At 42.2% G+C, this 22,420-nt stretch overlaps 1 protein-coding gene across 1 annotated transcript; it reads right to left on the reverse strand.

The window, feature by feature from the left end:
* Positions 1-5,011: 5,011 nt before the first annotated feature.
* map1ab (microtubule-associated protein 1Ab) lies at positions 5,012-19,229 on the reverse strand. The gene is made up of 7 exons (XM_076272402.1): positions 19,155-19,229; positions 18,484-18,621; positions 14,429-18,322; positions 11,305-12,142; positions 6,451-10,602; positions 5,885-6,117; positions 5,012-5,671 (listed from the first exon to the last, which is right to left on the reverse strand). Exons 3-7 carry the CDS (start codon positions 18,167-18,169, stop codon positions 5,516-5,518), a joined length of 9,120 nt encoding a protein of 3,039 aa, XP_076128517.1. The 5' UTR covers positions 18,170-18,322; positions 18,484-18,621; positions 19,155-19,229; the 3' UTR covers positions 5,012-5,515.
* Positions 19,230-22,420: the final 3,191 nt, after the last annotated feature.

The raw sequence follows: 22,420 nt of genomic DNA on the forward strand, positions 1-22,420 counted from the left end.
CCCAGTACATCCAGTGTGGTATTTTCTCCAATTTCAGTTCAACAAAATGTCAGAGGTTTTATTTTTCTCTTAAATGGCAATGGGAAGATCACCTGGGCCCGTATTCACAAAGCATTTTATCTATCACTAGGAGTACTCCTAAATCGCCCTAAAAGATTTTAGCTAGGAGTTTTCTCTTAAAAGTTATTCACAAAGGCTTTCAGACCTACTCTTAGTAAGGAAAAATGAGTATTTGTTGCTTGATACTCATTTGTCAATGTGTTGCAAGGCATAAAATGTCCTCACTTTAGATGAGCTCACAAAATATCATTAACTAACCACTTCTAACTCCTGAGTTAATCATGAATTATAGTATTAGTAAGTGGTTTATAAAATATGTATCCTCACCCTAACAAATCATTAGTGCATGTATATGTAAGAACTGATAAATAATGGAAATATTACTTCTTTAAAAACATATTATTGCATCATTTATTAAGTATTATCAATAATGTATAAACATAATTTAGATATAGGCTTATTTACTATGAACAAACCATTTATAACTGTGTGAACAAATGCTTTACTGATGATAAATTATGTATGAACAATAAATTACTAATGATGAACAAACCATTAACTAATACGTAACAAAGGCTTAATAAATGATGAATTATGTGTAGTTATTATAAAGTGTTACCAATATATCTAATTCAGCTTCAACCGTTTAACTAGAAACTTCGTTCAAACTTTGTAACGCAGGTCTTGAAAAGGACACCTGTGCAATTTTTTTAACTTCTGTAAAATGTATACTTTTTGAGATACAAAAAAGAAGCTTATATACCCCCGTAGACTTTGCATTGGCACTATGACATCATAAAGGGCTAATTAAACTGATTGCACCTGTATCAACTGCTTTCTGCTCAACTAGGCCAACTCTCTCTGTGTCTATCCATTCTACAAGGGTATAAGGCATATTATAATACTTACAATTTTAACAGGGAACAAATTAAGATGTTGGTCAGACTATAATAAGGAGAGTAGCGATAATAAATGGATTTAAAATGTTACAGGAACACAACACATTATTGAATTTCAATATCATTTTTATTGATGATCACCAGGATGTTTCCCTTTTACATTAAATCAGCAGAAAGTCTAGCTTTGCATTTAGATTTTAAATAGAGATGTGGAGTATTGCACTCGGGAGGAACAGAACTAAGATTATTAAATACAGCGGCGGGAAACAGAAGAACTATCACAGCATATTCTTAACAACACCTTGGGGCAAACAGAAGCACAGCCCAGTAAATATATGCTATTTTCGGTACCATTAAGACAAATAGCTTGTTCAAATATAGCTCTTAAATTGTTTAATTTCCATTTGAAACAAATACATTCAAGATTATAACTAAGATCACATGCAGAGATAAGATGGTAGCATTTGCATGGTATACGTTCAAATGGTCAGACATCAGATGGAGGACTGACTGTGGGGGAGAGGGGGTGATTTGGACAAAACAAAATATGGATTTGAAGCAGCGGCTCATCTCTGCAGTCTATTTTTGCTTTGAGAGAGTAGGATTACAAAGGGGATGAAACGCACAAAAAAATCCAAAAAAAATCACAATAATAAGATTACATTTTCTTCATCGTGTTTTGTTTTCTTGTGTATATACACATTTGAGTGTGCATGGTTTTTTCACCATACTGTATCATTCATTTGATCTTTAGTTCAAAGTTCATATACTTCAAGTCATAATCAGGATACTAAACCTTGTAACTGTAGTTGATACAGATTATATCAGAGTATCGTGGTTGTGGGTGGACAGCCCCTACGAATCCTAGATATGACAGAAACAGTTGTACTTCACATAAACAGTGAAATATGTCGGCAATGAATCCGTGAACCTTCACCACACTGTTACTACATGTACCATAATTCACTGGTAAGCTAACAGTGTAGCAACACCAATGTGGACTCTGAATTGAACACTACCAGCTTTCTCCCCCAGAGATCTGTGATATGCTTGTACGTTTCATTTTTGTGAGCCCAAACAGCATTCAGATTATCAACTCAACAATCAAAAAGATTAGTTTAAGATTAGTGCATTCTGCTTTTAAACACCATATATTGCATTCAGCAGCCGTTCACAGAAAACTGACAAGGCCCCGAAGTGCGTGTTACTAAGGCCAGTTTTTCGGAATTGAGTAAGTTAAACTGTTCATATATTAAAAATATACCACAATGTGAGGACATACATTACAGTGCATCATATCAAACTAGTTCATAATCTATTTCTTGTTTGGATGAAAAAAATATCTTTTTCATATTGATCCAGCTCTGATTTGAAGATTCATATGTTTGTGAGGAGTCTATAATATAATTGTACTGTTACAGTATACAAACAGGTACAGCAGACCTTCTATTGTGTTTCCAAAGACAGCTAGATTAAGACATCCTATTTTTTCTCTCAGACCCCTTGCCCATAATGCTAGCCTTGTGCGTACACAGCTTACAATAGCTTGCAGTCCTCACAGAGTTCATCGGTCTATGAGGACTGCAGGCATTCTCAAACACTCAAACCACTCAAACACCCTGTACATACATATAATGTCTATGGTTGGGTTTTAATCCCCTATCTTACACTAGGTGTTCCAAGTGGATGATATGAGGAGCTGAGTGAAAATTCATGAGTTGGCTGGTTTCCTAGAGCAGAGGGGTGGGCTTGTCTGAAGTTGACTATTCCGCCTAGTCATTAACTAAAGCAACAAACGGACCCAGTACTAATTAATGGTGAGAGCAATCTCTTAAAAGGAGACAAGGTTAAGTTTAGCCATTGAGATCAGTATGTTACTTCAAACGTGTTTCTTCAGACCCATCTCTACAGAAACTTTAGCCCCAAGGATGTACTGGGCATAAGACATCAAGGTGAGTCATTGCCCCGAGTATTTTAAGCATGATGAGTTGAAAGTAAAAGAAGTAACAAAATGAGTACGAGTAACAAAATAATTTGTAAACACATGTACATTCTACATGCTGTTGTAAAATGATGTACGTTCAGATAAATTTGATGCAAATGATGTGATGTAAATAAATAAAGATATGCTACAAAAATGAAAAATGTCTAACATTCGTTTCAAGATCTCATGATATGCTCTTCTGTTCAGTTATCTCACTATAAAGTGCCAAAGTAATTTGAAAAATGCAAAAGCATTCATCCCATCCAGCAAAACAACCATTAGTTAATAACGCATCCTCAAGTCTGGTCCATTGTGCTAGTAATACACACACACACACACACCAGTCTACTTAGTCACACTACTAGTACTTGGGAAAGCATGCTATAAAATACCTCTACCATCTATAGCCAACCACAGTACTTGGGAAAGCATGCTATACCTCTACCATCTATAGCCAACCACAGTGCTCTGGGAAAGCATGCTATACCTCTACCATCTATAGCCAACCACAGTGCTCTGGGAAAGCATGCTATACAATACCTCTACCTCTAGCCAACAACATTCTCATGCTGCATCTCCCTCCAGTAACCTTTGATTATTAGTGAGATTCTAAAGCAAACTATCTCTCCCTGTACAGAACACAGTGTTCTGCCCATGCACATGTATCTCTCATTAGCCTCTACTCACACACTGAGAAAGAGCAGTGGAAAAGGGTGCGCTATCTGGTTTTCAGGTATTAGTTTGGCCCATGTGACACTTTAGAATATGGGAGATCACACTATGGTAAAACAAATGCATACGTTGAGTGCAACTGCCTAAACAGCTCATGGTTTTTCAGACAGTAGCAACAACAAATCACACAGCACAACACCATAACTGCTGGGGAAATGGTTACTGTTTTTTGGTAGGATGCAATATTCTGCAATATTGCAGAGTGTGTTTTTAAAGTGTTGACTTGTTGACTATTTTCTCCTGCTCAGGTCTTGTATACCTCGTGATTTTAGGTCTTCCTCTAAAGAACTGGAATTCCACCTCCCCATAGCACAGAGGAGCTCCAGCTCACCCTGAAGGCACATCATCATGGACCAGCTTACAGTACGTCAGAACAAGCACACTCATGTGCTCTCAGTCAGTCACACTTTGCAACGATGCAACGATCCAACTACGCTACAACTGCATTGGATAAACAAATGCTTTTACAATTCTGTCACCAGAAGAATTTTTTGAGTCAGTTAATGGAGAATCATTTTCTAAAAGCATACTGCTTTACTTTTACAACATACCTCTACCATGTATCTGCTAAACAATGTGGCTTTTTTAAGATCTGCAACAGTTGCTAACATATATTTTACATTCTCAGTGATCTTGTAATAATTGACTGTATGTCTGAGAGCAATGCTCATAGATAAGAAAAGAGAGGTTGTATGGCATGACATTCACTGACTTGAAATAAGCCAAATATCTGCCTCTCATGGATATGTTAACTTGCTCAGCCAAAGAGCATCTGCACTAGTTCACAGACTTGTACAGTATGAAAAGATCAGCCAAGACCTACACTGTATCTACGGTGCCTTGATAGCAGGCATTATGCCTACACAATGAGGACGATAGCAATGAAGCTGCTCCAAAACACCTCACGATGGCTTGATGGCGAATAGTCAGGAATAAATACATCTTACAGTGCACATGCTTTACTGCAGGTAGCACACTGTAGAGAGAAATTTGGACATCCTCAACAAGTGTTTTCAGACAGAAATTTGGCACCTCAAAGACCCTTTGGATTTGCAATTTGGAATATCGGTTTTACAATGCAGAGCACGTTCACATTAACCTGGAGAGACATGAACACACGTGTGTGCCCAGAAACTCACACAAATACCCCCAACAAGGCTTGTGTGCCCAGAAACTCACACAAATACTCCCAACAAGGCTTGACATGCACTGACAAAATGGCACTTTGAAGTTTGCGAACTGTCTATGGCATAACTGCTCAAACACAATTTGATCTTGTCATCGGCCTGCTGTAGGCATCTATTACCCAAATGTCACATTGCATAAATGGCCCATCAGAGGCTTTCTTCCGTCTCATATACAATCTACGTAACTGAATGGAAGCGGAGGAACATGTATAAAACATACACCTCCTCATGAGTGAGCAGAGGCTGTGTATTTAAAGACATGTAAAAGGGCATTCTTGTGCTTCTAATAATATCTAATTCAGGAGGGTTTTATCATATCAAGTAAGTACTGTAAGTCAATTTTAGAGCTTTTGTATATGATGTGGTAAAGCTTCACAGACAATTCCAGTCTGCAGTTTAGATTACATTCTCGTGGATTCTGTGCCCCAAGTATACACTTCATGTTGAACCCTTGTAGATGTTTTCAAATGATGAATAAACCAGTTGTAAAGTTAGAGGAAAGCCTAAATAAATTACATCAGAGAATGTGGCCTGGCTTGTAAATGAGGATTAGAGCTAAAAATATGTAGCAACCTGTAGTACGACAAAGAGACAAAGCAGCTCCTCTCGCAATGGAGGGAGAAATAAAGAACAACAGAAAAAAAGATCTAGATTTAAAACTCAATCTTGCAAGCAGGGAACGATTCATCCTGCATGACCACAGTGCTGCTGCTTGCCAGAACCATGATGTTCAGATCCTGTTGCCTCTCGTGGGTCTGCTGGTACCATTCCCTTGTCACTTCAGTGTCATGGGTAGGAATCAGTGTCACCTGGATGGGTCAGAAGACAAAAAGGTCCATGTCATTTGTAGGGCTGTTTACCTAACAGTCCCACAGATATATAGATAGATAGATAGATAGATAGATAGATAGATAGATAGATAGATAGATACTTTATTGATCCCCAAGGGGAAATTCAAGAGTAAGAGTATCAAGAGTAAAATTCACAATATCATGCCAAAGCCCAAAGTTTAAAGTACATACCTGGAGGTTGTTTCCCCACTGTGCCTTTCCTTCAAGCAGGGCGTCCAGGACACACCGACTGGGTTCTCCGCTTCCTGGGTCATTTCCGCTCACCACGTAGTAGGCCGCGCGGACCCGCTTGAAGAACTCCTGGTCGACGTTCTTAGCGCTGCAGTGATTGGGAACATAAGCAAGGTCCACGTAGATGGGTGGCCCTGCTGGAACAACTGAACTGGGCTTCTGTTGGTTAGAACCTGAAAGAGAACAAAGGCAATACATCAATAATGTATTTTTTTTGACAGAAAATATCACTAATGTTAGGGGTTAACCATACATTCATACAGTATGATGCAATCCAGTGAGAATAGATAGCCCAAATTCTAAGTTATTTAAAGATAATTTAAATTAAATTAAATGTAAACACCTCTGTTTCAGACAGAAGACAGGTATAATTAATTGTATTCTTCTGCGACAGTAAGCTTTGTAATAGTAATTGCTAATCATTTTAGATTTTGAATTTAAATTGCTCTTTACACCATTGACCAGCCCTTTGGTTGTATTGAATAGATCCCCTTTTGAACTCTGACCTTCAGACATCCTTGACAAACGAGATGCCCTTTCTGGATCCTTCCGTATAAGAGAGGAGGCCCGAGGTGAAGAGTCCTTGGAGGTCTGTTTAACAGGAGTAGAAGATCTTTTGCCTCTGGCATCACCTTTCCGCCCAGGTGAGGCCGACTTGGGCTTCCCCAGGCCCTTCCGCAACCCTTTGGGTTTGAGGTCCTTCTTCACCAGTCTGTCTTTGAGGTTGCTGTCACCATTGGGCAGTGCCTCAGGGTCCACCATGCACACGTCAGGGTGAGGAGGATGAGGGACGGGGTCCTTTATGGGTGCCGGAAGGGGGTCAGGAGTCTTCTCCAATGAATCTGGGGAGGGGGTCTGGTGTGTTCCTCCGGTTCCACTGGCAGACCCAGACAGCTTGTCAACTGGGAGATGCTCGGCATCCTCATCAGAGTCCAGGTTTCCTTCTGCCGTGATGGATGGACATTCTTCCGTCTCAGGAGGCACGTCAGAGTCGGACTGTGAGGGCAGTGACTCACTCAGAGAGGTTGGAGGAGTCTCTTCTCCAGCGAGCCCAGTTGCTTGTCCAGTTGTCATAGAGCTTGAGGGTGGCTGAGAGCCATCTTTGCTGTCACCATGGTGACTGTGAGCATGATGACGTTGCTGCTTGTGAGACCTCCGTTTGACAGAATGCTGCTCTCTCTCGTCGTCCTCGTCCTCGTCCTTTGAATGTTCACTCTCTCTATCCTCTTCGCCCTCGTCGCTGGACAGCATATGTGGGCTGGGGTTGATGAACGAGGGAGAAATCTCCCCTCTGTGCTTCTTGAATTCTGAAGGAGAGTAGCTGGATGTGGCCTCCATGCAGAGGTCCGACGGTCGGCTGAACTCTTCCCCAGACCTCCTCGAGGCTTCCTGAGGAGCAGCCTTCTGCACTGGGGACATGAGGACGGGAGAGGTGGGAGGCTTTGACAACCCAACACTGTGTCTGTCCTGCTCCTCGTCTTGTGCTTCATCATCGTCGTCCTCATACCCAAGGGGAGCACCTGGACATGCAGCGCTCTGCATTTGAAGTTGCCAGTCAGGTGTAATGCTCTGCTTAATGCCGAGCACCTCTTCCTTTTCCTGCTTGTCAGGCTTCTCCTTTTCTCCATCCTTCCTGTCCTCTTTCTCCTTCTTTTCTTCTGGTTTCTCAGCTTGTTTGTCTGTATCTGTCTTTTTCTCAAGCTTCTCTGTGTCTTTTGGTTCCTTTCCAACATGTCCATCCTTCTCTTGCCTTTTCTCTGCCTCATCAACCTTACAGGCTTCTTTCTCTTTCTGATCTTCAAGTTTCTCCTGTACCTTCTCCTTTTTCTCGCAGACATCTGTTGTCCCCTTTGTTTGCTTTTCTTTTTCTACTTCCTGTGCTGTTGGTAAATTGGGGGCTACAGTGCCAGATGCTGCTTCATCCTCACCAGCTTTACTGGAGCCCTCTTTTGGGCTCATGCTGGCCTCTGTGGGCCCATTAGATGAGGGTCCTGGTGGTTGTGGTGGGAAGCTCTCAGCCAGGGAATCAGGAGTCAGAGAGTCTGAGGTTTTGGTATCTGATTGCTGTTCGGTCAAAGATATCATTCCAGGCTTGTCTTCAGTGACTGAAGATCTTTTACATTCAATTCGGCATGGTAGAGTGCTGTCTTCAAGTTCACTTGTGTGAGATTCTTCTTTAGAGGTCTTTCCCTGTTTCCCTGGACACTCTTCAGCCTTCTGCAGTGGAGAAACATCAAACAAAGTCCTGCCTGTGGACTCTGCTCCTGCAGGCGGTGCCAATTCAGACTGGGCAGGAGCTGATGGACCTGAACACGGCAGATCTTCACTGCTAGGCTTGTGTACAGAGTCAGAGGACTGTTTCTTGTCCATTTCAATGCTTGATAACATTGGTTCTTGTTTTATTCCTTCAGTGAAGGCTACTGGGGGAAAGGGTTTGATTTCTTCCGGGCTACATGTAGATTCAGCAGTTGATGCAACAGTGGCCAGCTTTTCAGAAACCTCCATGTATTCCTCTTTTATCTGAGCTGCAGAACTTGAGAGAGGAGAATCTATTGTAAGCGAATGGTCTTCTTTGAAAGAGGAATACTCAAAAGACGCACTGTCTAAGTCTGGCCTGGAGGGACCACCAGCCATATGGATAGAGGTTTCTAATTCCTCAGCAAACTGATGGGTAATTGAATAAGAAGCAGAGGTAGATGAAGAATAGCTGTAGGAGGAGGATGAAGAATGGGTAGTAGTTGATGTGACTGAATAAACAGAAGAATCATGTTTCTCAGTAGAGATGTCAACAGGTTTGTGCTCCTTTGACACTTTATCAGCGTCACTAGATTGTTGCTTCACATCAGACGAAACAGAAAAGGCTGGTGTTGCATCTGTTTCATTCAGTCGATGTTCAGCAGTTTTCCTGCCTTCTACACGAGTGTGCTCAACTGTGGATGGAGTCTGATGCATTGAAAGATATCCTCCAGGAAGCAGACTACAGGAGGGTGTTTCATGCTGTTGAAGAGTACCAGCAGACTGAGATGCAGTGTCATGATCCTTCTTAGCATCAAGGTCAGAGGTTTTTTTCTTGTGAGAATCATCTTCTTTCTCTGGTTTAATTTCCAAGAGTTGTGGACTAACTGAATCACATGCACCTTTGCAGTCCTTTTCAGACTGTTCTCTGGCACCCTTCTCTATATCCACATCACTGGTTTCATCCTCCTCTTCATCTTCATCCTCCTCTTCCTCATCTTCCTCCTCTTCCTCTTGGTCATCATAAACATCCTCCTCCTCGGCAAATATTCTTTGATGTCCACTGGCTGAAGCAGCTCCTTTCTCATCGTACCCGAATGATGATTTACGAGTAGGAGAGGTACATTTATAGGATGCAATATTTTCATCAACATGCTGCTCAGGATGTTCTGGGAGTGAAGAAGCAGCAGCCTGATCTTCTTCTGCCACTGAGGCCCGGGAGGAGAGTAGGCCTACATCTTTCTCTGCAGTGGAAATAGGGCAAGGAGGTTGTTGTGATACCTTTTCGTCCACCTTCTCTTTTTCAGTTGTTGTTGATGATGTTGATGATGATTGTATGTCTGTGTCTCGTTGAGAGGTTGATGGCATTTCAATTTTGTCCTTTTCTTTTTCAGAGGAGGCATAGTCTTTCATGGAAGACTCCTCATTTTTTAGCTGAACAGACTGATCTTTAACATCTGTGGTTACTTTCTTTGTTGGTATTTCTGTTTTATCATGCTCCCCAATAGTACCTGAAGCGGATCCAAAGCCCTCATCAACGGATGTCTTCTCACCGCTCTGTTCCTTCTCTGTCTCTTTCTCTCTGTCATCTTTTTCTTTACCCAAACTCTCAGGTATTGCTTGAGTAACGCTTGAAGAGGGTGAGGATGGCTCAGCCACTGGAGTGGCTCTGCTGTCAGTTGTTGCTGTTTGTGGATAGCCCTTATCCAAGGACAGGGTGTCACTTCTTACTTCTCTCTCAAACTCTTCTTCTTGACCTTTCTCTATATCTTGTTCACGCTCAGCAAAAGCAGTCTCTTTGATAGAATAGGTGTGGTAGTCTACTTTACTGAAAGACACAGGCTCCTCTTCACTCATCTCATCTATGTGACATGCAGCTCCAAGCTCTGATGGACTCTGTCTCCTATTATCATCCATTCCCCCTTCCACGAATTTACTATCTTCAAGAGGATAAGTGTCCTCTTCTGCCGAATCCCTCTCATGTTCTTTAGAAATGGGTTTTTCATATGGATCATATTTGGAGACCTCATGCCCCTCTCTGTCTGAGGGGGGAGCCATACTGTCAAAACCCAGCTCTTCAGATTCCAGATGTGATGCTTTTGCTTCCTTGTTATCCATCGTTTCTCCAGACATTTTTCTTTCCTCTGAAATGTTAGAATCGTCTGTCTTTTGGAAATAAGAGGGGGATGGTGTAAGTCCTGGGGAGGCTACTTCTCGTTCCACCTCCATTTCTCTCTCAGCCTCCTTTGCTGGTATTTCTTTGTCTTTACTGGTGCTTGGTGCAGCTTTATCTCCATCATGAGATGAGTCTTTGCTAACTTCTTCATAGGACTGAAGGCTTTCAGGTTGGGAGCATACTTCATCACTGGACTGGCTATCAGGACTAAGTAGTGTTGAACCCAAGGTTGTTTTTTCGGCTGTAGCTGAATAGAAGGGAGTCTCAGAAGCAGATGTCTTTGTGCTAGAGTCCTCAGTACAAAGAGGTTGTGATGTAGTCTCTTTCTTTTCTGACATTTCAGGTAAAAGTGAAGCTGAGTCTTTAATACATTCTTTGGTATCTATGTGAGTTGGAGCTTCTTCTTTACTCACAATTGGTAAAGGCACCTCAACTTTCTCTGAGCTACTACTTGGTTGGACAGTGTCTCCCTCCTTTGAGGACATTGCAAGATATGTATCTTTCGACAGATCCACTCTATCAGATTTGATGGATTCATCTGAAGATCTTCTTGAAGCTACTTCACTAGAGCAAGTTTCTTCAAGTTTGTCTTTTTCTGAGGATTTAGGCATGTCTTTTGTTTCAGTTTTTGACTGTGCACCCTCAGTTAAGGTCTGCTGATATTCTAAAATAGAACTGGAAGGCTTCTCCTCTTTCTGAAGAACGGATTCTGGTGACTGTTCATGGACTTCTTCAGAGTCCTTCTCTTTGGATTCTAAATCCATTTTCACTTTAGCTTCTGAATCCAAGTCACAAGCTGCATCTGACATTAATTGAAATACTTGTGGTTCAGGGTCCCCCAGATGCTTCTTCTTTGAATCTAACTCCAGAGTTGATTCAGCTATTCCAGACGCCAATTGTAAAACTTGTTCTTTTGTCGTTAATAATTGTTTTTTGTCAAAGTCTGTACCAGATTCACATGAGTGTTCAGCTTGTTCATGCTTTGGCGTCATTTCGTCTTTCTTGATATCCCCAGAGGGCATAAAGGCCATGCCTGCTACTTCTGAGTCTGACCCCATATCCTCCTGGTCACTCTCACCGTCTGCCTTGGGGGCCACTTCTGACTTTTGTTTATCTGTGTGCAGGGTCTTTTGAATATCATCTTCTTTTTGGGTCTGTGGTATCTCTTTTTGAGGCTCAAGGTCCACCTTCTTTGTGCCATCTGCACTCTCTACGGGTGTCTGCGGCTTTTGAATCTCATCTTCTTTTTGGGTTTGTGGCATGTCTTTTTGAGGCTCAAGGTCTACCTTCTTGGTGCCATCTGAGCTCTCTAAGGGTGACTGCGGCTTTTGAATCTCATCTTCTTTTTGAATTTGTGGCATGTCTTTTTCAGGCTCAAGGTCTACCTTTCTGGTGCCATCTGAGCTCTCTAAGGGTGACTGCGGCTTTTGAATCTCATCTTCTTTTTGGATTTGTGGCATGTCTTTTTGAGGCTCAAGGTCTACCTTCTTGGTGCCATCTGAGCTCTCTAAGGGTGACTGCGGCTTTTGAATCTCATCTTCTTTTTGGATTTGTGGCATCTCTTTTTCAGGCTCAAGGTCCACCTTTCTGGTATCTTCTTTGCTTTCCAAGGGTGACTGTGGCTTTTTGTCTTCTTTTTGGGTCTGGGGGATATCCTTTTGAGACTCAAAGTCCAGCTTCTTGGTGCCCTCTGTGCTCTCCGAGAGTGATGCTGTCTTTTGAATCACATCTTCATCTTCTTTTTTTTCTGAAGGGGAATGTCTGAAGGAACCTTCTACCTTTTCTGGCTGTGAAGATTGTGGTACAGCAACATCTAGACCTTTCTTTTCAGACTCCAAGCTTAATTTTGAGGAGACTTCCTTTTCTGGAGACAGTGTATCTATTTGCTGTCTAGGGATATCTTCCTCACTTTCATCTGCATCTGTTTTGGAAGATGGCTTTGCTATCGTGGAAACTGATTGTGTGATCCCTTGGGCTTGTTTCTCATCTGACACTTCCACAGGTTTAGTTAGCACATCTGTTTTGTCAGGAACTGCCTGCACTGGTTGCTGTGTTATATCTTTAGCACTCATATCTGTTGGTTCTAAATATAACTCAGGTGACACCACAGTTTTATCTGAAGCTGACAATGATGGTTGCACTTGTTTTTCTGAAAGCAAATGATCTGTTTTTGAACATATGTCTGTTTTATCTGACACTGATAGTGGAGTTTCTTGTGGACCTTTCTTATCTTCTGAGTGGGCCTCAGTTTTTTCAGATGATGACACACATGGGATTTCTTTCAGGGTTGTTGTGGTATCATCCAGTTGTTTCTCTTCAGTCTTTGTCTTGTCAGACTTTGCATCTGTTTTTGCTGCTTTTGCTAAGGTGTCTGTCTCTGAATCTACCCCTGACAGCTTCTCTTCCAAACTAGGGTCTTTTATTTTGGGTTCTTCTTTTTCTGTTGATGATGAAATTATCTTTTGTGGGGTGTCATCTATATGTCCCACATCTGGTTTGGATGTGACCTCTGTTTTTTCTAATTGCTTCTCTTCAGATTTTTTTTCCGCTTTTGAAGGCATGTCTACAGTTTCTGGCTTTAACTGTTCCACTGACAAACATGGCTCTGTCTCAGGCACTGGCTGTGATGTTTCTGGTGTGCTATCTTGTGACTTGAGACTCAGGTGACATATGACTTGAGATTCAGTATCCACCTCTAAGGTCACATCCATTTTACTTGAAATAGACTGTGATGGCAGCTGTTGATCCTCTATGTGTTGTCCCTCTGTAGTTTCTTGGGCTCTGCCCAAGGACACATCACCCTTTTCTGTTTCTGAAAGCAAGGTGTCTGGCAAATTCTCTTTAGTCTCAACAATTACTTCGGAAGTTGTTTTTTCATCTGAAACAGCAGTAGATGGGATTTTCTCAACAGTTTCTTTGGAAGTCACTTTTTCATCTGTCACTGTTATAGATGACATTTCTTTCAGGGCTGTTGTGGTCTCATCCAGTTGTTTCTCTTCAGATTTTGCATCTGTTTTTGTTTCTTTTGACACAGTATCCATCTCTGACAGCTTCTCCTCCAACCCTGAGTCCTTTATAGATGTTTCTTCTTTTTCTATTGAGGATGATAATAGCTGTTGTGAAATGTCCACTTTATGTTCCATATCTGACCTGGAGGCAACCTCTTGTTTCTGTTCTTCGGGTTTTTGATCTGCTTTTGGAGACACGTCTACAGTTTCTGGCTTTGACTGTTCCACTGACAAAAATGATTCTGCATCTAAATGCAGTGGTTGTTTTGGAGGCTCATCCAAATGTTTCTCTTCGTCTTCGTCTAGTTTAGAGGGTATGCTTGCTTTTTCAGGCACTGGCTCTGAGGTTTCTGCTGTGCTCTCTTGTTTTATTGGTGCTGAGATCTCTTTTAGGGAAGTGACTTCAGATTTAGCATCGGCTTCTGCAGCCCCCTCCATCTTACTAGAGGCAGGTTGTGGTGGTTGTTGAACTTCAGCCTTTTTGTCTTCTATAGTCTCTTGATCTCTAACCGAAGACACATCAGCTTTTTCAGGGGACACTAAAAGAGAGCTGTCTTGCAAATCTTTACTCAAATATTCTTCTTCAACCTCAGGGGCTGCTTTAGCAGTAACTGCTGTAGATGGAATGTCTTTTCCAGGTGTTTCAGTGTCCAATTTTTTATCTTCTGACTTTGTATCTGTTTTGAGTGTTGCTATACTGTCTGATGCTGGTTGTACCTGTAGCTCTTTCTCTCCTAGCCCTGAGTCCTTTGTTGATGTTACCTCTGGTTTGATTGTCTCTGACGGTACTGCACTACCTGATGATGTCTGTAATTGGGTCTCATCCACATGTTTCTCTTCGTGTTTTTCAGATTTAGAGACCTCTTTTTCAAGGATAAATGAAGTTTGTGGCTCAATCTCAACCTCATCTTTCTCTTCTACTTCTTTCTCTTCTTTGTCATGTTCTTTTTCTTTGTCCTTTTTCTCCTCCATTTCTTTCATAGATTCGGCCTCTTGGGTATCATAATCATAATCATCCAGAAATCTGCTCTCTTTTCCCTCCACAAGCTTTGCCTTACTACATACAGTGACATCTCTGTTCTCAGACTCTTCCTTTTCACTGTCACTCTTCTGAAACTTGCTTTTCTCCACGTCTATTGATTCGGAGTCCTTTGGATGCTTTTTGTCTACTGAGGTGGCCTCTACACCAGTGACAGGCAACTGTGTTGGAGAGACTGAATCTTCTTTTTCTGGGGGCATCTCTTTCTGACAGACTGAGGCTTGTTCTTTATCACCAGCCAAATGTTCTTTGTCTGCCACAGATGTGCCAGCTGATGAGAGTTCAACCTTTTGAATGCCTTGTTCTGTAGATTCTTTTGCCTGTTTTCCAATTGGCTCCTCCTGTTTTTGGCCTGGAATAGACTTTGCTTTCTCGTCGCCAGGCAACTGGTGGACGGGAGAGTGAGTTGCGCTAGGGGGTCCTGACTGTGTTGGGGAAGCCATTTTCACAGTGCTATCATCTGGACTGAAACATCTTTCCTCTCCTTCACTGGATTCTGACAATAATGCTTTAGAAAATGAGTGAGGTGGAGACATTGGTTTTGTGGATGATTCAATCATTGTCTCCTCTTTGGAAAGAGCAAGTGTTGTCTCTTCCTTTGCTGGTACAATTTCTGATTTCTTCTCAGTAACAGGTTCTGAAGTAGACATGGAAGGTTTGTCTGTATCTTTCTTGCTTTCCTGGAACAGAGATGGAGCAGCATACCCCTCTTGTAGCTTCCCAAGTGGGATGTCAACATTGGGAGTTTGGTCTTCTTCTTCCTCATCTTCCTCCTCCTCCTCATGTTCCTCACCGTGCCCTTTCACATCCAAAGCAATGGGTGGACATTCCTCTGAGGGAGGGGACTTGAAGCATTTGTCATCCTCTAATGAAGATGTAGGAGAGATTGTTCCAGCAGAGTGCAGGAAATCCTTTCCCTGTATAATGTCAGCTTGGGCTAATGGAGGTATACTGTTAACAGTGTCAAGGAGCAAAGAACTTCTGCCAGTTTCTTCAGTTTGACCCGTTGTGACTGATGCAATAGACTGGTCTTCAGCAACAGAGGTAGGGAAAGAGGATAACTTATCATACTCTGTGATTGATGTTGCTGAAGACACATGTTCTTCTTCAGCCAATGGAGCGGCGATGTTTGTGTACAAAGAAACAACTGGCTCCTGTATAAATCCTTTGGCTGTTACATCAGGAATTGCTGCTTGCATCTCTTTCATTCCATGGATTGCATCAAAAGAACCTGTCTGATCTGGCACAGACACATCATAGGAACCGACATCATACTGGAGATGAGGTATTCTGTCCTCTGCCTCTTCGTGAATCTCTTCATCTGAGATGGTCTGCTCGGTCTCTGAGTAGCCTGGAATGGTCTCGTCCTGGATGTAGGAGATGTTCTCAGCAGCAGCAACTGTAGCAGCAGCAGCTCCTTGCACAGTTGAAGTGATGCCGGCTGTAGCCCCTCCAACATGGGATAGGTATGTATCGTCCTCCTCTTTTGCTCCAGTAATCTCTGCAGCTGCCTTACACTCCCACTCCCTGCTGACATGCTCTTCTGTTGTGACTTCTTCATCTGCAATAGCATCCAAATCCTCTGCTTCTGCGAGAGTGGGGCTCTTAACAGCTGGTCCCTCTTCATCTCTTTTGTGTCCAGGCTCATGGACAGCTTCCTCTACCATAACCTTGAGTTTTTCAGTTTTCTCCATTTCTTCAATTTCATGTTTTCTATCAGCACCCTCTCCGTCTTTTATTTCCTTCCATTTACTTTCATCCTCCTCCTCTCCAATACCCATGTCTTCCTCCTCTTCCATTTGGTCTCGCTGGACTTTTGGCACTTCTTCTTCAGCCTCGTCTTCCTCCTCATCCTCAATAGCTGCACCCTCATCTTCAAATTTATCGCTTTCTGCTATCTCAGCCGCAGCAACAGTTTGTGCCTGCTCTTGGTCTTTAGATTCTTCATGTTCTTGGTCTTCAGATTCTTCCTTCTCCTCTGTTGTTGTCACCTTGACATCTTCATGAAGAGAACCCTTGCGTGGTGTAGAGATGTCAGGTTCAGGTATATCCTCTTGTTTCTCTTGCTCTGTTAGTGTGCTGAGAGCCACAGTTCCCTCATCTTGCCCTTCAGACGTCAGTGGAGCTTTTTCTTCTGATAGTAGCTCTGTTTGTTCTGGTTCTTTAGACAATTCAGCTGGAACTTCATTTTGTTTTAATTCTTCAAAGTCTCTGGTAAGATCCTCTGGTGTGGAGAGAATAGATCTTACTTCTTCCAAGCCATTCTGCTGTGGTTCGGGCTGGATTACCTCAGGACGTGCGTCTGGTGTGGGTTTATCCTTTGCCACTTTAGTTTTGCTCTTGTCTGTCTTGGGTTTACTTTGCACCTTTGCTTTATGCAAGGTTTTCCTGACTTCTGGAGTGAACGGTTTTAAGTCAGGCTTAGTTATTTTTCTTAGTTCAGGTTTGGAAGCATCTTTTCCCTTAGTCTTACTGTCTTTCTTGTCATCTTTTTTACCTAAATCATCTTTCTTCAATTTTTTTATCTCCTTCTTTTCCTTGTCTTTCTTTTCATCCATCTTGGACACCCTGTCCTTAGTGTGTTTTTTCAGTGACTTCTCTTTTAGCAACTTTTTCTTTTCTGTCCCTTCCGTCTTGGGCTTTAATGTCCTGGAGGGTTTGTCACTGGCCTTTTTCTCCTCTTGTTTGTCTGTTTTGTTATCTTTTATTGACTCACTCTTTGTGTCAGCAAATGAAATATCTTCTTGCCCATCAGCATCTTTTTTGGAAACTTTAGATGATGTTTTTGGTGATGATTTGAGACTTTCTTTGCTGTCAGTCCTTTGTCTCATCTTTGTTTGTTTCACTGCTGATGGAGGAGCCCCACTTGCAATGTCCTTTTGCGTAGCAACTGGGTATCGCAAGAAGTCAAGATGCTTTAACTTCTCAAGGCCTTCAAGAATTTTATTTTGTGGGGCATTTCCAGGAAATAGAACTCTGACAATTTTTTCTGTAGGATTTGCTGGGAGCCACACCACAAGTGCAGTGACAGATGTCAGGTAAGGGACAGATATTTCTCCTTCCTTTCCATTAGGGAGAATTATGCCCGTCTTGGCTTTGCTGTTTCCAGCCCACTTCTGCATGAGAAACTGCATCTCCTTACTGTCCTTCACAGGGTTCAGGACATACATGTCTAACCTGCCCACTCCCATCTTATGGAAGAGTGTAATGGGTTCAACTGTGTTGCTGACAACTCGAAACAGAGGTTCTGGTTTGATGCCAAGTTTGTTAAGGTGCTGCAGTGTAAGTGAAGCCTCCTCAATGCTTCGTTTTACTTTCAAGTTTGATTCTGATGTGCGTAGCTTCTCGGGTACATTGAAGAAAACAACACCAAGCTCTGGTGAGATTAGATTTTTCATCCAGTCACTGTAGTTGGTGGATCCTTGTGACTGCTCCTCCTCTTGTTCTGCAATCTTCCTTTGGAGGAGGCCATTGATCCCTGGAAGGTTATCTGCTCCAATGTGGGTGAGAAGGACAGAGTCGATCCGATCCAGGTGCCTCACAAGTTTCCAGAAACATGACTTTCTGTCAGAGCCACCATCCACTAGAATGTTGAATCCGTTGACGGCAAAAAGGGCAGAGTCCCCTCTCCCTCCAGGAAAGATGTAGCAGCAGGGCTTGGACAGCTTCAAGAAGCCTCCAGAGGTTGGTGGTTCAAGAAGGTCAAAGGGAGATGGAACATCTACAGTCTCAGAGATATACTCTGTGAACTCAGTGACACCCTCCATTTTTGGGAGAATTGCCTCAGGGTTCAGTCTGTAGTCCAGAACCTCCCGAAGATTTTGATGCTGCCCCAAGGAGCTCCAGCCCACCTCCCCTCGGCAGAACACAGTGAGGGTGGCGCGCTGCTCCGGGGGAAGTTTTCCCAAGACACCACTGACCTAGAGGAGAGAAAACATCAAACTTACATATGCAAACTTGCATATGCAAAAACGACTCACTAACTAAAATAGAATTGCTTTTAATAGCAATGATATTAACAGAGAGAATATTCCATAGGTAATTATTAGCAAGATTCCTTGGTGAAAAGGTTTTTGCTTACCCCAAACTCACTGAATGTACGTGATACACTTCGATAGCTGAATACTCCAGTTTGAAGAAGTAGGTCACCTTGGTCTGAGCCTTGTCCACTCAGGACCAGGAGTTTGTTCGCAGCTGGGCCAGCCACGAGAGACTGGATCTGGGACAATGGAAGAAACACAAGAGTGGGTTAAAATAGATTGCTTGGCATGGGGATAACAAATGACATTTCAGAGAAATGTCATATTATGTCATATTAAAGTGAAAACAGTACTATAGAGTTCTGGCCTAAAACTAACTATTAAAAGCATGCAAAACTTTTCAAACACTATAACCAGCCCAGTTGGCACTGATATAGACTACCATATTAACTGGCATATTTTTGCAATATTGTTGGCAAAACCATGCTGTCAAGGCCTTTCTTTCATTTTGTGTTCTTTCTGGGACCATAGAACTACAGTGTGGAGTCTCAGTGGATACTGGGAATGACAGGTGAGCTTAACGATCCTTCACATAACAATATGCCATCAAAAAAATTGATGATCATGACAAAAGTCGTTGCTTATAAAATCACACCTCAGAAAATGGCAACTTGTTACATAATGTTGCTTTAACAAAGAGGTCAAATTCTTTCAGCAATTTAATTGTATATAAACAATGCTTAATATCTACAATTAAAGGAACCTTCTGTACCTCTGAAACAACTGTATCTCCCGACGGGTTGACTAAGACCACCGTCTCAAGGACATTGCTTTTGTGTTGTAAAATTCTTTGTCCTGTAAGAAAAAGTATGTTTCATTCAGCTTTCCATACATTACCAAAGAACAAAGATTGTCTAAGGGTGTCAGACTTAAACATTTTGTCCTACAAACATTTTTGTAGATACATCTTTGTCTGTGTTACAAGACTTCTCACTAATAATAAACATATGAATGCTCCAACAATAAACAAAAGCCAATAAGACACATTTGTTTTGAATTGTGCCGTATAGGACGTAGGATGTGGAATCTCGTTTGGTGTACAGTGCAGCACCATTGTAATATTTCCTCTTACATAACACAGAAAGACTGCATTGTCACAACCTGTTTTCTCTGAATTGAATGCAAGTTTAATTGACCAGCCATCTGTGACTCTGTGACTCATTACTCTATCTAAGGGGGTGGAGTGAGAACCAGTAAACAGGGATGTTCTTCAGAATATCAGGTTGAAACATGCTTGAAAAGCATCACTGGCTACAAAGGTTTCTGACGCTACTATCTCAAAAGCCTTCTGGATGTGTGCTCTGTTTGCAGTGCAGAGCTGCCTCTTTACTAACTAACGGGAGGAAGCAGAGAAGTGCAGCAGTAGCAATGCAGTACTGTAGCTGGAGAGAGTCTGAAAACCAGGCTGCTCTTCTGAGTTCAGGGCTTACAAGGGATGAGGCTACGAAGTGAATGAAAATGCGTTTGATTTGTAGTTGCATAATCATGTGTACTAGAGATTTCCCATTTGCCCATTTTAGGTATTCACAAAAAACTCACACAATGTCCTGCAATGTCAGTGACTTGGCCACAGAATGTTGTGTATCTGATTCTGTGTCTTTCCATTTTCTCTGCAATTCATTCAGATAATATGTAGCAGTCACTGATCATACAAAGATGCTGTCATTGACCCTACAACAGACGAGCGGAATACAGCACAGAAATGGGTGATGATGACCCCTGACAAAAGCCTAAATATGCAATTGACTGAGAGGATATGTTACACGAAAGCTGGCTGAGCATGGTCAACAGTGTGACAGTTCAGATAGGTCTAGCCCAAACAAACTGTCCAGTGTTTGTGTTCCACAAAGCCACTGAGCACACCAAATGAGAGAATTAGGCGAATAATAGGAGAGACTTGCAGAGCACAGCATGACTGCAGTAACAGCTAATCTGGCAGGGACTCAACCCAATGCAGTCCCAAACAGCTAGACACAGACCCCACGGAAGCAGCACAGGAAAGAGCGGCTATTATACGCACAACACAGAATTACAGCTAGCCTGCAAAGCAACTGAAATACAATAAGGTGCATTGGGAGAGTGGCATGGGACTGAGTCTGATCAGTTATGAAAAGTGGACACATCTACTGCACCATGTGTCCTCAACGTGATGGTAAGAACTACTGTATTTAAAAGGCCATTCTCTGTCCCACGTGATGGTAAGAACTACTGTATTTAAAAGGCCATTCTCTGTCCCACGTGATGGTAAGAACTACTGTATTTAAAAGGCCATTCTCTGTCCCACGTGATGGTAAGAACTACTGTATTTAAAAGGCCATTCTCTGTCCCACGTGATGGTAAGAACTACTGTATTTAAAAGGCCATTCTCTGTCCCACGTGATGGTAAGAACTACTGTATTTAAAGAAGCCCTATGCAACAATTTTAGCAAAAATGACCTTAATTATGCATGTTGAGAGTCGTTCTGATGGTCCTACAACACTTTTTGGGTCGTTTGGTGGGTGCTTCGTCTCCCCCTAGTGCTTCTCTGCGGAAAAAACGAATATGCAACTTTCTGGTCGCGGACCGAAGAAATCCGGATGTGACTCGGCGAAAATGTAGTCAGATTGTAGTTTCTAAGAAGACTGCAAAACGGACTCCGACTTGGCTTTGTTGCTGTTGAAATTGTAAGTAGCCTACCCTTGGGTGAACTTTGTTTTTGTTATGTGGTTTGATAGTCTCTTGAACAATGTGTTTGCTCGACCGTTTTATCGTGAGCCCTGTATGTGTTTAGCTTGGTTTGTTGATGGCTAGCTTGCTAGCTAGTAGGGTTTTAGCGTAGCAGTCACTTGCTACCGAAGCTGCAGGGGGAGCTATGTCGTGAAAAATGCGAGCCCAAATCAGGCGAAAACCCAGAAACAGTGAAGGAATAACCAGACCTGCATAGGGCTTTTTTAAAAGGCCATTCTCTGTCCCACGTGGAGGAATAACACTGTTCCATATATTTGGATTCTTCTACTGTGTAGATTTCAGGAACCTGAGGGGACGACCTGTGTGGGAGTGTGTGTTCCTTTACCTTTGTAAGTACACCGTGTTAATCTGCATTAAAGCTGCATTAAACTCAAATCAACACATTATGGTAACCCCATGTGTTATTGTACACATTATCAACACATTATGGCAACCCCATGTGTTAGTGTCCACATTATCAACACATTACGGCAACACCATGTGTTAGTGTCCACATTATCAACACATTACGGTAACCCCATGTGTTAGTGTCCACATTATCAACACATTACGGTAACCCCATGTGTTAGTGTCCACATTATCAACACATTACGGTAACCCCATGTGTTAGTGTCCACATTATCAACACATTACGGTAACCCCATGTGTTAGTGTACACCACACAGAGCATATACTATTCCTGGGGTTTGGCTGATAAAACTTGCCACAGGCGCTGCCAAGAGCAGAGATCACATGTCTCGTGTTAACCCCCCCCCCCTCCCCCCCCAAAAAAAACCAGCTATTTGTTTTGGTGTCAGTCAAATAAATAAGCAACATTTTAACTAATTGCTGCCGTTATGTAGAGGCTGCATTTTCAAATGTCAACTGCGTTTCAACATAAGTAGACTATGCAGCTCTCCTTTAAAAAATGCATATTTGGCCTAGACTATGGATATATCAGTGATGGAGTAGACTATGCAGCTCTCCTTTAAAAAATGCATATTTGGCCTAGACTATGGATATATCAGTGATGGAGTAGACTATGCAGCTCTCCTTTAAAAAATGCATATTTGGCCTAGACTATGGATATATCAGTGATGGAGTAGACTATGCAGCTCTCCTTTAAAAAATGCATATTTGGCCTAGACTATGGATATATCAGTGATGGAGTAGACTATGCAGCTCTCCTTTAAAAAATGCATATTTGGCCTAGACTATGGATATATCAGTGATGGAGTAGACTGTGCAGCTCTCCTTTAAAAAATGCATAT

The sequence above is a fragment of the Alosa pseudoharengus genome, unplaced genomic scaffold (genome assembly GCF_046254945.1).
Source record: "Alosa pseudoharengus isolate Yale_2024_CS ecotype anadromous, Long Island Sound unplaced genomic scaffold, YU_APseudo_1.1 YU_APseudo_1.1_scf_10, whole genome shotgun sequence".
Classification (NCBI taxonomy): domain Eukaryota; kingdom Metazoa; phylum Chordata; class Actinopteri; order Clupeiformes; family Clupeidae; genus Alosa; species Alosa pseudoharengus.